The 15,622-nt window shown below is 36.5% G+C and overlaps 1 protein-coding gene across 1 annotated transcript in view; it reads right to left on the minus strand.

Annotated features, from left to right (window-relative positions):
- Positions 1–15,622, minus strand: part of ADAM10 (ADAM metallopeptidase domain 10) — a 151,506-nt gene that overhangs the window by 73,670 nt on the left and 62,214 nt on the right. The window contains exons 3-4 of the mRNA XM_008016455.3: positions 10,453–10,571; positions 7,382–7,540 (exon numbers count right to left, since the gene is read on the minus strand). Coding sequence (XP_008014646.2) covers positions 7,382–7,540; positions 10,453–10,571 — 278 coding nt within the window. The remainder of the gene's footprint in view (positions 1–7,381; positions 7,541–10,452; positions 10,572–15,622) is intronic.

Consider the following 15,622-nt stretch of genomic DNA (forward strand, 5'->3'; position numbering starts at 1 on the left):
GACCTCCAAGGAGACAGTGCTGGGGCAAGTGACAGCCCGATGAGCACTAGGTGACTCTGTGCTTCTCTGAGGAAAAATAACTAAATTTGGTAAAAGAAGATCCTGAGAAGCCAAGAGGCAAAATGTCATCATATGCATTCTTAGAGCAAACATTCAGGACGAGAACAAGCAGCAGCACTCATGCTTCAGTTAACTTCTCGGAATTTTCAAAAAGTGCTCAGAGAGGTGGAAAACCGTATCTGCTAAAGAGAAAGGAAAATCTGAAGACATGACAAAGGGGGACAAGGATGGCTATTAAAGAGAAATTTATATCCCTCCTAAAGAAGAAACAAAAAAGGTTAGGGATCCCAATGTACTCAAGAGGGCTCCTTCAGTCTTTTTATTTTGTTCTGAGTACTGCCCAAAAATCTAAGGAGAATATCCAAACCTATCCATTGGGGATGTTCCAAAGAAACTCGGAAAGAAGTCAATAAGGTACATATGACAAGCAGCCTTACGAAAAGAAGGCTGTGAAGCTGAAGAAAAACTAAGAAATGGATATTGCTGCATACTGAGCTAAAGGAAGGCCTGATGCAGCAAAAAGAAAAAAAAAAGCAGGGGGGGAGACGTCAATGCTGAAAAAAAAAAGAAGAGGAGGAAGGTGAGGAAGTTGAAAAGAATAAGGAAAAGGAGGACGAAGAGGATGAGGAAGAGGAGGAAGATGAAGATGATCATAATGAATAAGCTGGTTCTAGCACAGTGTTTGTCCTTGTTTACAAATTATTTAACATCCCTATACACAACTCACTCCTTTTAAAGCCTTTAAAGGTAAGGCTTTGTTTTTAAACTGTACAGTTAACACACTAACAGTTAACCACACTACCAAATGTGTCTCTAGATAGCCCATCCTTGAGAGTCAGCTGATGAGAGAGCAAAAAGAAAAAAAATACAGATAGATGGAAGGACAGACAGACAGTCCATCCTGGTGGTATTTTCAATAACCATTAACTTTGCCTAAATCAGTATGAGAATTGTAAGCCAGCATGAAAATCTAAAACAGGTTCTTATTGGTGCACAGCACAAATGAGTTATATATGGAGATGGTAGTTTTTCATCTTCATTTCTCTCTGATGCAGCTTATATAAAATAAGTATTACTCTTAACTGAATACCACTCTGCAATTGCCAAAAAAAAAAGCTGCAGCTGTTTTTTTGACACTGTAAATGCTTCTAATAACCATTTTTTAGTTTTAAAAATCTTATATTTCTGAAATAATTCATTGTATTTCATTACAGCTAAAATATTTCATATCGATGTTTTAAGACAAATATATATGAATATACATGTATACATATACATACATATATAACCAATTAGAAAAGAACCTGATCTAAAATTTTCAACTGTTATCCCATTTATATAAAGTTACACAATATGAAATGCATAATATGCATAATATGAAAAGTCTAAGCATATTTTCTCCAGATTCTGCTAAAAAGAATTAAGTCCCTCACTGTCTCTTGTTTTTTTATTATTTTTTTTCTGAGACAGAGTCTCGCTCTGTCACCCAGGCTGGAGTGCAGGTGATCTCGGCTCACTGCAAGCTCCGCCTGCTGGGTTCACACCATTCTCCTGCCTCAACCTCTCAAGTAGCTGGGACTAGAGGCGCCCGCCACCACGACCGGCTAATTTTTTGTATTTTTAGTAGAGACGGGGTTTCACTGTGTTAGCCAGGATGGTCTCGATCTCCCGACCTCATGATCCACCTGCCTCGGCCTCCCAAAGTGCTGGGATTACAGGCGTGAGCCACCAAGCCCGGCCACTGTCTCTTTTTCTGTGACTTTTTTTTAAGTTTCCAATGTAGTATCCTACATTTCTAATTAAATATTATTCTTTAAATAACTCCCGTATCTTGTGGCCTTCTCAACTTTTCGGCTTTTGTGCCTGTGAGTTTTAGAAAAATTAATTTATACTTCCCTAGACATTAACTCAGGAAAAAAGGAAAAGACAGTGTCAACAATAACCACTAAATTTTTATATTTCTTTCAAATACCATCACTGTGTATAAATAAGTTCAGTATTTAACATCAATGCTTAGTAAAGCATACAAATTAAAACATATAGTAGAGAGATTAATCAATACACTTATATGCACTGTGGGTGTTCAGAAGTCAAACAATCAGAGCACTTCACACCTCAACTTTTCAGCTGGCTACACAGTTTGCCACAACTCAGCATGCTTATGCAGATTTCCAATCTCCAGATTGGACCTAAGTATAGCCAGAATGCTTTTTAAAACAGTTTTCCTGTTATATGTGAACGACACAAACAATGCTAGCTGTTATCAATACTTACCAATTCAATTATTTCTTCCCTCTTATATTCTTTCCTTTTATCTCTGTCACTAACAGTGACACAAAACAACTTCAAAAGCACAATATGGAACTAAGTGACTTTTTAAAAGTTTTAGATGCAACATCCCGACATTTCCACAGATGAGGAAGCCTCTACATGAATGAAGAGGCCCCCATTTTGAAATGGTAAAATAAAGTTTAACAATCTTTTATTTATTTTTTTTTTTTGAGACGGAGTCTCGCTCTGTCGCCCAGGCTGGAGTGCAGTGGCGCTATCTCATCTCACTGCAAGCTCCGCCTCCTGGGTTTACGCCATTCTCCTGCCTCAGCCTCCCGAGTAGCTGGGACTACAGGCGCCCGCCACCTCGCCCGGCTAGTTTTTTGTATTTTTTAGTAGAGACGGGGTTTCACTGTGTTAGCCAGGATGGTCTCGACCTTCTGACCTCGTGATCCGCCCGTCTCGGCCTCCCAAAGTGCTGGGATTACAGGCTTGAGCCACCGCGCCCGGCCAAGTTTAACAATCTTAATTTTTTAGAACAAGAAACAGGAAGTCTTCCCATTGAAGCACAAGAGAAAGAAGAAGTAAGTATAGGTATGGCTAACACACATTCTAAAAGTAAGGGTGCCCTACTACTATAAGGTATAGACAAATTCAGGTCCGGCGCAGTGACTCAAGCCTGTAATCCCAGCACTTTGGGAGGCCAAGGCGGGCAGATCATGAGGTCAAGAGATAGAGACCATCCTGGTCAACATGGTGAAACCCTGTCTCTACTAAAAATACAAAAATTAGCTGGGCGTGATGGCGCACGCCTGTAGTCCCAGCTACTTGGGAGGTTGAGGCAGGAGAATTGCTCCAACCCAGAAGGTGGAGGTTGCAGCGAGCCAAGATGGCGCCACTACACTCCAGTCTGGGTGACAGAGGCAAATTCAACCTCTCTGGGCTTTCCTATACCCCACAAAGGAAAATAAATAATAAATTTGAAATGAAAGCAATAAACCCAAATAACTTATTCTGCAGCTTTTAATATACAATTAAAATATATTTTTTTAATTTGGAGATAAAGTATTTCTCTATAAGTATAGCATACAAAAATTACTCAGACCTTTAGCTCTTGGATAGGTAGTATACAAAAAAGGTGCGAGGGAATTATTACAACTAATAATTCCAAGCAATCATATAGTCAGATATTCCTAAAACCTGTTCATGTTAATAACAATACTATTCTAGTTTACGGAACAGTTTTTCTCAGTTTCTTTAAAATAAACTGTGCTAAGGAGCAGAGGACTAAGTGGTATTCTTACCTTGTTATTAACTGTTCACACTTCCACGTCCTAGGACAGAGTGTTTTTTACTACCTAAGTACAGAATTAAATACGTATGCATTTTAAGCTGATAACAATATGTAGTTATCACGATCACATCTAGAGAAATTATTAAGTATTTTCACTGAAAACTATCTCTGTGTTCTGGTACAGTCTCAGAAGCCGTTCCCCAAGGTTCTGGAGAACAGCAGTATCATTTTTCATGGTGGTTCTGTACATTTATGCCTTCAGTTGCAAAAACAATCGTAAGAAGAGGGTAGCCAACTTCTCATCAGAAGCTATATCCAAGGTTAGTATGCCTCCCCTACCATTTGCTTCTTTTTGATAAGGATAACACATACAAGGATACCAAATTCAATTAAGAACATTCACAGTGATACAATCATGCAGTACTTTACTTCTGAAAATAAATTATTGGTACTTAAACCAATTATATAAAAATAATAATATACATTAAAGGGCATCCTTTCCCTGTTAGTTATAAAATAAATACTGCTAAATATATTAAAGAGAGATATATCGGCTTAAAACAGCAATAGATGCAAATGTATGATTTTAGAGAGGCTTACAGATTTCAGAAAAGCCCCAGAAATCCTTGAAGTAAAGGCAGTGAGAATTTACAGCTTTCTTCCATGAGTGAAGCAGAAGAGCACAGGGTAAAGAACAGGAGGTCCACAATCAAGTGACAAAAGTTTTCTAAGCCTCAGTTTAAGCCTTCACCTATAAAGTGGGAATAATAGGTGTGCCAGTATCTCATAAGGTTATTGTGAGAATTCAATTCAATAATGCAAGTAAAGATTTTTATACAGTGTCAGGTATACATTAAGCCATAATAGTTACTCTTACTATTGCTCCTGCTACTTCTAGAACCTGTCATATTCTACATAAGCCATAATAGTTACTCTTACTATTGCTCCTGCTACTACTTCTAGAACCTGTTATATTCTACATAAACTTCCTGTTTCTTGTTCTAAAAAATTAAGATTGTTAAACTTGGCTGGGCGCGGTGGCTCAAGCCTGTAATCCCAGCACTTTGGGAGGCCGAGACGGGCGGATCACGAGGTCAGAAGGTCGAGACCATCCTGGCTAACACAGTGAAATTTAAAGAACCAATTAATTATTAAATTTAGTGAGCCCTCCCATCTGTTTTTGACATGAAAACAGAGGTTTCTACATTTTTAAATGGTTAAAGAAAAAATCAAGAGAATGATATTTTATGTCATATGAAAAATATATGAAATTAAAATTTTAAGTGTCTATGAAGTTTTATTAAAAACAGCCATGCTAGCTGGGAGCCGTGGCTTATGCCTGGAGTCCCAGCTACTCACAGGGCTGAGGTAGGAGGATCATTTGAGCTCAGGAGGTTGAGGCTATAGTGAGCTATGATCACACCACTGCACTCCAGACTGGGCAACAGGGCAATGCTCTGTCTCCAAAAAAATAGATATATAAATAATAATTTTTTTAAAGCCCATGTTTATTCATTTATGTATTTCTTTGGCTGCTCTTGTGCTACAATGGCAGAGCTGAGTAGCTACAATAAAACATACAGCTCTCAAAGCCAAAAACATTTACTATCTGTCCCTCTGCAGAGAATTTCCCAACCATGGTATAGAATATAAATATAGCAACTATTTAGACAAAAAGACTAATACACGGATGTTTTCTTGTCTTAAACCATGGTTCACTTGACAGATTCTTAGATAGTTTTTCAAAAGCAATTGTCTAAATTTGTAAACGTTAAAAACTCTGTTTAAGGCTATTCCTTCTGTACTTCCATCCTCACACCCTACAATTCCAATTACCTGAGAAGTTACAAATAAAATTACCTTAAAGATGGCTGCTTTTAAATTCTAACACCACCATTGATACTTAATAATAAAAAGAACGTTAAAAAGGTCTCCTTACCACAAACATATATTTACTTAAAACAAGTATAAAATAAAAGCTGGTATCAATGGTAAAGCATTTAAATGCCAAAAAGAACAAAAAATCAAGTAACATGCAGTGTCATTCATCCTCCAAGCTAACTCATCATCTTTGGGGGAAAAAAAGATTGACACCTATTAAGATATTTGGAAATTACTGTTGGAAGCAATATGTGAAAAATACAATTATATTACAAGAAATAAAAGTGGAAAAAAATAATATTCTTAAACTACACTCAAGTAGATAGAAGGAGGAAAACGAGAGACAGGAACAGTAACAGAAGTCAAAACAGGCAGAACAAATACAGTAGAGGGCACTGATAGGAAGTAGAAAGCAATGGAGAAAGTACAATTACAATGTGATAGAAAGGAAAAAATATTCTGGCAGATTACTCTTTTCCTCTCCTTCCTTCCTCAAAAGGTTTTATTTGATTTTGATAAAATATTCTAGAAAAAATATTCCAATATTTCATTAAGTATTTATGAAAAGCCTGCTGCACAAACAAATTGTACCTGGAATATTAAAGGAGCAAAAGAAACAGAAACTATATCTGGAGAACTTACATACCCTGACAGGGGAGGTAACCCTGCAAAAAAAAGTTAAATTACTAAGAAAATTACAAAGCAAGACACAAAGCAGGTAAATAATTTTGTCAGCAGAAAGAAAAGAAAGCAAAGGAATGCATATTCCTACTTATGAAGGAGAATGATAGCTTAGAGCTTGAAAAGAAAGGTAGAGTTTGAAATACCAGGAGTCAAAACTGGAAAAGGAATCAAATAGAGATGAATGAAAATACAGGCAAGTAGCACTGATAAGCTTATGATTTAACAAGTAGCTAAAAATCATAAATGTATCCTACCTAGAATACGTATGCTATTTTCTATAGTAATCTAGCAGCAGAGATAATGAGCAGTTGGAGAGATGAAGTACAGAAACTGTCAGAGCTGATGGAGCAAAAAGTCAAGATGGTTAATGCTTGTCAGTGTATTACTAGAGGTGAGAATAAAATCATTGACAATAAATTCCTGTCTATGCAAAGGAAAACTCACGTAGGAAGAAGCTGCCAAGTTAGGAAAGTAGGCAAAAATTGAGAGACTAGTCTAATTACAGTCAAAAAATAATAAATGGGTATTTAAGAGCTATATAAATTAGAGAAATGTATTTCTGTGGTACTTCAAAGAAGCATTTCCAGTAACTGGATAACTGTGGATATACGGACAATATAATTAAAAGGTAAAGTCTAAATATATTTTCTATTCTTAAAACAGAAAAATATCATCATATAAAGATGGCAGAGAACAAAATCCATGATAAAGTGGGACTCTTAAGGTCATTACTTTAAGATTCTAAAAAGAAATACTCAATGGACTTAAAAATTACAAAAACACCTAAAATATTCCTTAAATACTACACAAATACCCACATGGAAATTTACATAAGAAGTAATGATGCTCTTCTACCTTCAGTAAGCCACACACACAAAGGTATTAGCATTACACAGACTGGCTGATGTCAAAATATACAATTTCCAGTTCAGTCAGATTTGGTTGACTCATACAGTTCAAACAGAATTAGTTGTGTCATATCAACGAAGTAGTACTGGCAATGGATTGACAAGGAAATTGCCTCATTACATATATCTACTATTCCTTAAATAGCAATTGCTAGTAAAAACTATGTTCTAGCCTGATTAGTAACTCAGGAAAGACAACAGCTAATGCTTCATTTGTCTCCACATTGTTTTAACTATTATATGCCTTTTGAAAAAGGCTACTTGATAAAATTTAAGTACTTACTAATATCATCTTCATGATAAATGACAGAATGAAATGGCAGAGTTCGGTCTTTAATATATCTCTCTGCTGGCTCAACATAAAATGTGCCACCACGAGTCTGGATGAATCCTTCAAATCTTCCATCAATAACAGACCCATGGCTAAAACTTCCTTCTTCACCTATTAATGAAAGCAACAAATTCTTGACAATTTAATTTGCACATGAATGTTAAATTTGTTCATATATATGTGTATATACGTGTGTGTGTATATATATATACACATGCATACATATATACACATATATATGGTTAATTTCTGAATATAAATTTACCATGGAAATTTTCACATAAAATATATCAAGCAGAATGTAAAATGTGAACAGCAACTGGTATTTAGTTAAAACATATACAACTACTAATAACAGCAATGAAAAACAGAGTATCTGCCTTGTTACCAACCACATTCCTTGCATCTAGCTCAGTGCCTAGCATGTATGCAACAGTCATCAACAATTGTAAATTGGCCCGGCACAGTGTGGTTCACACCTATAATCCCAGCACTTTGGGGGTCCGAGGCGGGGAGATCACTCAAGGCCAGGAGTTCGAGACCAGCCTAGCTAACATAGTGAAACCCTGTCTCTACTAAAAACACAGAAAACATTAGCTGGGCCTGGTGGCACACGCCTGTTAAGTCCAGCTACTAAGGAGGCTGGGGCAGAAGAATCACTTGAACCCTGGAGGTGGAGGTTGCTGTGAGCTGACATGGCACCACTAAACTCCAGCCTGAGTGACAAGAGCAAGACCTTGTCTCAAAACAAAACAAAACAATTAATAGTTAAATTAATTTAAACTTAAAAGAAAGCAAGCAAACCTACTGATAAAATATAAACTTTCAGAATAAAGACATCCAAAGCATCTTTTGAAAATTTTGCTACAGGTACCACAAGAAAAAAAGCTCCTTTCCCATCCGATATATTGCAAATGGGCCAGGCCTTTTGGCTTCTGCGCTATGCTTAGGGGTTTTGTGTTTTGTTTTGTTTTGTTTTGCTTTTGAGACAAGGTCTTGCTCTGTCACCCAGGCTGGAGTGCAGTGACACAAGCTCATGGCTCTGTGCAGCCTCAACCTCCTGGGCTCAGGCACTCCTCCCACCTCTGCCTCCCTAGTAGCTGGAACTACAGGCGTGCACCACCATCTCCAGCTAATTTTTGTATTTTTGGTAGAGACGGGGCCTTGCTATGCTTCCCAGGCTTGTCTGGAACTCCTGGGCTCAAACAATCCACCTGCCTCGGCCTCCTAAAGTGCTGGGATTACAGACGTGAGGCACCATGCCTTGCCTATAAATACACTTTTAAACAGAACAGTGTCAAATATTTCAGAGGAACTTTGAACAAAACTATACCAACAGTACTTTTAAAGATATAGGACAAAATTTGTAATACTATCCCATCAATTATACTTCTCCAGTGAAAGGAAATAATAGAAAAAAAGGTACTTTTCGTTTTTAATATAATCACAATGAAAAGGTGAGCACCAAAATCAAATGACATAAAGGGTGAAAGTAGAGGGAGAGGGCTTTAAACCTTGAATTTACCCATTACAATTCTCTAATTAAAATAAAAATCAGGCCTTCCACAATTTCTAAGTTGTACAATAACATTAATTAGTTGCCTTTGCATTAATCATAGACTGGAGGTAAGAGCCCAAGACACTGGTATTTTAAGTAATTTTTTTTTTTTTTTTGAATAAAAAAACAGGGGCTCTGTCTATCGCTCAGGCTATAGTGCAGTGGCACAATCATAGCTCACTGTAGCCTCAACCTCCTGGGCTCAGCAATCATCCCACTTCAGCCTCCCATCTAACTGAAACTACGGGTTTGCCACCACAACTGATTTTTTTTACGTTTTTTAGAGAAAAGGTCTCACTATATAGCCCAGGCTGGTCGCAAACTCCAGGTCTTAAGCAATCCTCCTGCCTCAGACTCCCAAAGCACTGGGATTACAGGTGTGAGTGCTACCATGCCTGACCTAAATAACATGATTTTTATCTGCAAACTCATTTACAGCCTTGTACTTTTCTTGATCTCATCACCTAGCAAAAAAGGGTAGGAACTACTAAGTTATTTGCCCAGCAAGATAAATAATCAAGAAGATAATAGAACACTAAGGTTTGACACTGAAAATCTACTGATGAAAAATGCTTTATTTTGGTTACAGAATTGTAAGAGTATAAAAAAGCTAAAGAATTTATTAGGTTTATTCTACAAATGAGAAAGTTTAAGTATAGAAATGCCTCATCTGGCACAATCAAAAAATGAGAAAAAATTCTTTAAGCACTTAATTTTTCATGTTATTATTTTCAGTAGAAACCACTCGCGTAGAAATAATCTCAAACAGTTCAACACCGTCTTAACTGAGAATCATCTTGAATACTTATTAATATACAGTTACAGAACAATGACATTTTGCCTCTCTTCAACGCCCCCAGAAGATTTTCATTTTTTAAGCTTTTTTATGATTTCTATAATTGTTCTGTTCTTTCAACACTACTAGTAGATGTAACTTTCTATTGGGTTAAGTGTGCCACTGACGCTCCCCAATATGCACTTTTAATTTGATGCAGTAAGAGAAATTTGTTAGAACTGTGAATAAAGCAAATAGATTCTGAGGAAGAAGGGACTTGGGAGGACTTTCCTACAGATAACTTTGTTACATTATCTTTGGCTAAGATAATCTTTACTGCTTCCTTTTAGACTTTTCCTGTTTTCTTATAAAACACAGCAAAGTTACTATTAATTTCTTACTTGGAAAATCAGAAAATTATAGAAGTCATTAAAATTTTTAAAAATTCTAATATTAAGGTACTGAGTCAAAATTTCATACCTTTCAGAAGCCAGATATTTCATAATTCACTATTAAACATACATGTAAAGATAGGTTCAAACATTACTTCATTTCTCAAAGACCCTTCATGATGACTTCAATCTCCTCTGGATTTATAACCTTTTCTGAAATACCTGCTTACACTTCAAAATAAGTATCTTTGTGTAGAAAAAAAAATGAAAGAAAAGGGTTCTGTTAGGTCCAACTTACCATAAATATGTCCAGTGTAAATATGAGAGGTATCATAATCAAGTACTTTATTTGATGTTTCTACTTTAAATTCATCACTGAAAAGGGAAGTGTCCCTCTTCATTCGTAGGTTGAAATGTCTGTAAAATGGGATGGGAAGGGGGAAAAACTGAAATTAAAAAGATCCAAATTTTAAACAATTATTTTTTATTTTTAAAAGTCTACAAAATGTGGACTATTATGAAATTTGTCTATTTGTGAAATATGCTGACCAAGATTTTTAAATAAACATTCTGCTCTAAAAGTCAACTTAGTAGCTGTGGTAGGACTCTAATAAGATAAATTAAACAGTAACTGTCTAGGATATTAAAAACAAATGCCTATAGAGTGATTCTCACATAGTAAAACAAGATATTCAAAGAGCAACTGAGTTACTTGGAGACTAAAACAGGCTTCCTGACCCAATTACTATTATTTACCACTGCCTGTCTTCTCTGTCTAGTAATTCCGTAGCTTTGCTATTCTCCCCTACTTTCTACAAGTCAAATAAGAAAGTATATACCGAAGCAGCAATATATATTGGGTATTTAACATCTCTTCTCAGAAAGACAAGTGTGTATGCTCTTTGTTTTACCCTGGGGCTTCTAATTGTTGCAAATAACATAAATCTTCCTAAATTCAATTTGGGAACCCCGAAAGACCAGGATAATGGCTGAAATCAGAGGAATTTTACTCCTCTGCATAAAAAAAGGGAAAGATCAAAACACTGAAGTAAAATTAATTGAAGATATGACAAAAATCTAGAATTTAGAATCAAATTGGAATCAAATCTTAAGCCTAGAATTTACTAGCTTAGATTCCTGTCTGTGAAATAAAGGTAATAAATTCTATATATCTTATAAAATTACTTTAAATATTAGAGATTATAATGTATATAAAGTCATAACACCGTACCTGGCACATTGGAGATATATGATAAAATGGCAACAAATTAGCTAACATTACTCAACTCTTAAAAGTATATCAAGTCTTTTACAATTGCTATAGAAGTCTGAACATAATGGAATTTCTACTCAATTTTTTTGACAATTACAACAAAATATTATGTTCTTTTTTTACATATATATGTCTTCCAGAGTACTATAAGAACCTTGTTTTTTTAAATAATAAAAATTTGTAACACATTAAGTTGTATGGGGAAACATACAGTCACTTCACACATTTGTGACATGAATAAATTTGTACAATATAGCGGGAAAACGGGTTAAAAAAATCCAAATTACAAATGCACATAGCCTTTGATACAAGAATTCCACTTCTAGAAATTTATCTTATATATACTTGCACATAAGTGAAATTACTTCCATACTACAAAGAATGTGGCATAAGAAATATAAAGTCGAGCCAAGTGCAGTGGCTCACGACTGTAATCCCAGAACTTTGGGAGGCTGAGGCGGGTGGATCACCTGAGATCAGGAGTTCAAGACCAGCCTGGCCAACATGATGAAACCCTGTCTCTACTAAGAATACAAAATTTAGCCAGGCATGGTGGCTTGCACCTCCAGTTCCAGCTATTGGGGAGGCTGAGGCAGGAGAACTGCTTGAACCTGGGAGGGGTAGGTTGCAGTGAGCCAAGATCATGCCACTATATTCCAGCCTGGGTGACAAAGTGAGGCTCTGTCTCAAAAAAAAAAGAGAGAAAGAAATATAAAGTAATCCCTCAGTACCCATGGGGGATTGGTTACAAGACCCCCAAGGATACCAAATTCTACAAATACTCAAGTCCCTTATACAAAATGGTACAGTATTTGTATATACACATCCTCCTAAATATCTCAAAATTAGTCATAATACCTCATACAGTGTATATTCTATGTAAATAGTTCTTATACTGTATTGTTTAGGGAATAATGACAAAGAAGAAATTCTGTACATGTTCAGTACAGATGCTACCATGCGAATTATTTTCAATCCAAAGCTGACTGAATCCACAGATGTAGAGGGCCAAATCTATTTGACCTTTGTACCCAGTTCCTGGCACAGAGCTACTAAAACCCTTGGAATATCCTCAGTGATAGGTGTCTCTTCACTCTTATTCATAATGAGTCTATTTCACTCACATGTGAGTTTATGCTAATGCAGTGACTTAGAGTGGGTCCCCTAGGTGACCTTGGAATACAGCTGGTCACCAGAAAGATCAAATTATAAGAGCACTGGAATTTCAGCCCTAGCCACTGACTCCACCCCAGAAAGTGAGGTGAGAAAGACAGGAGATTAAACTATAGAAACTCTTAAACAATGAGATCTGATCAGCTTCCAGGGCTAGTGAACACCCTGAGTTGATTGGAGGGTAGTGCACCAAGAGAGCACATAGAAACTGCGCTGCCTCCCACATTCCCATGCATCTCTTCCATTTAGCTGATCGTGAGTTGTATCCTTTATAATAAAATCAGCAAGAGTAAGTAAACTGTTTTCCTGAGTTCTGTCAGCTAGGTTAACAAATTAGCTAACCTTAGGAGGAGGTTGAGGGAACCCCCAATTTATAGCAGGTGGTCAGAAATACAGGTGGCCCAGGACTTACAAATGGTGTCTAAAGTGGAAAGCAGTGTTGTAGGAATGGGCCCTTAAGCTGTTGGGTCTGCACTAGCTCCAGATATTTACTGTGAGAACTGAATTACACTGAACTGTTGAACACCCACTTGGTGTCCGGAGAATCAGAGAACTGGGTGCTGGTGCTGGAAAATATCCCAGAACGATTATTCACATTAGCACTGTTTGAAACAGTAAATGATTAATAACAACAGAACTAGTTAATTTACTTATGGTACGTAATCGTATTTATGGGTATATCCATATAACTGTATACTACAAAGTTGAAAAAAAAATAAAATATTTACACGTAATCAAATCATAGATCTCTAAGTAATATTAAGTAAAAAAAGAAAAAAAAAGAAAAAAAAGAAAGAAAAGCCGGGTGTGGTGGCTCATGCCTGTAAACCCAGCACTCTGGGAGGCCGAGGCATGAAGTTAGGAGATCAAGACCATCCTGGCTAAAACAGTGAAACCCCGTCTCTACTAAAAATACGAAAAATTAGCTGAGTGTGGTGGCAGGCGCCTGTAGTCCCAGCTACTTGGGAGGCTAAGGCAGGAGAATGGCGTGAACCCAGGGGAGGCAGAGCTTGCAGTGAGCTGAGATCGTGCCACTGCACTCCAGCCTGGGCAACAGAGCGAGATTTCATCTCAAAAAAAAAAAAAAAAAAAAAAGGTACAAAAAAAAGAAAGATACAGTTCTGTGTAGAGAATGTCTGAGGAAGATACACGTTATCAGAATGTGCATCAAATTTCTTGAAAGATAAAGAATAAATTAATAACAATGGTTGTCCACAAGAATGGAAAGTGGGTGACTGGGAAATAAGAGAGGGGAGGATACCTCATTGTATATCTTTTGTGCCATTTAAATTTTAAAATATATGAACATATTTCTTATTCAAAAAATAAAATGTAAATTAAAATAACACCTTAAGACACAAAACAAAAACTACTGCTCTTTGGACAGAGGAATCAATTCTGACTTTCAAACTACTAACTTGGAAATAAATAAAAAGTTTTGTTGCGTACAGTGGTGGAGAAACCATTACTGGACTTGCCTATCAACCTGAAAAATACAACTTTTCAGTTATATAAATGAAACAACTGCTTTCAGACAACAGACAACAAGCAGTGAAGGACTATGATTTAAGAAAAAAGGAACATGCAACAATGAGAAAGAACTCCAGAAATCTGCACAGGCGTTCAACTGTAGTCTTTGGCTCAATACTATCATGGATGCATGAAGAGAGACTCTACAAAGGTGGGCCAAAAAGTAACTGTTGGTGAGCTGTTAGTTGACCAACTAATGGATCTTGCAAGAGACAGCGATACATCTAAGATCTGATCAAGCACAGAAGACAGACTTTGTTGTCATTTAATAGAGAACCCAGAAAAACCACTCCCTGGAAATAGGAACAAACTAGTCCTAGAATAAAAGCTACTTCAAACCTATCCTAACAAAGCTTAAAAACAAGGCTCAAAAGGGTCAAGCTGATCCACAACTTGCTCAACTATCTAACAAAACAAAACTCCATACTTTTTTAAAAAAAAATACAAACAGTTAAACTGTGGTATATCCATACAATAGGATAGAATATAGTAATAAAAAGGAACAAACTATTGATAAACACAACAATCTGTACAAACTTCAAAAAAATTATGCTGAGTGGAAAAGTCAATCTCAAAAGATACTACCTGCATAATATGATTCATGCAACAATTATGAAATAATCTAATTATGGAGATGGAGAACCAATTAATGGTTGTTAAGGATTACAGGCGGGGGAGGGGATGAACATGGCCATAAAGGGATAGCACAAAGGAGTCTGGTGATGCTACCACTGAGTATCTTTGATTGTAGGGATAATTACACAAGACTACCCATGAGACAAAATTGCACAGAATTACGCACAGGCACACACACATGCACGTACATGTAAAACTGATGAAGTCCACATAAACTCTATGCATTGTACCAATATCAATCTTGGTTTTGATGTTGTAGTATAGCTACACAAATTGTGAACACTGAGGGAGACTGGGGGAAAGATGTCCAGGACTTCCCAGTACAAACTCCTGTGAATCTACAATTGTTTTTAAATTAAAAGTTTTTTAAAAATCCAGACACAGGTGGTCACAGTGGCTCACACCTGTAGTCCCAGTATTTTGTGAGGGCAAGGTGGGAAGGATTGCTTGAGCCCAGGAGTTTGCAGTCAGCCTGGGCAATGTAGCAAGACTCCATCTCTAATTTAAAACAACAACAACAACAAAGAGACACTAAGTATTAATCAAAATGTGAAATATCCAATTAAAAACCACTAACTATTAAAAAAAAAACCAAAGGGAAAAAAACCAAACCACTAACTATAAAGAAATGTGACAAAGAAGAAAATTAGTCCAAAAAAAAAAAAAAACTCAGAATGAGAGATAATGGAATCAGCAGACAAGGATTTAGTGTCTTTATATTGTAAATATGTTAAAAGAACTATAGGGAAAATATAAGCATAATAAGGAGAAACCAGAAACTGTAGAATGAGGGCAGGGGAGGGACAGGGAAGGGAGGAGAGAGGGAAAGGGACGAGAAGGGAGGAAATTTCCAGAA

Source organism: Chlorocebus sabaeus, chromosome 26 (genome assembly GCF_047675955.1).
Source record: "Chlorocebus sabaeus isolate Y175 chromosome 26, mChlSab1.0.hap1, whole genome shotgun sequence".
Lineage (NCBI taxonomy): Eukaryota > Metazoa > Chordata > Mammalia > Primates > Cercopithecidae > Chlorocebus > Chlorocebus sabaeus.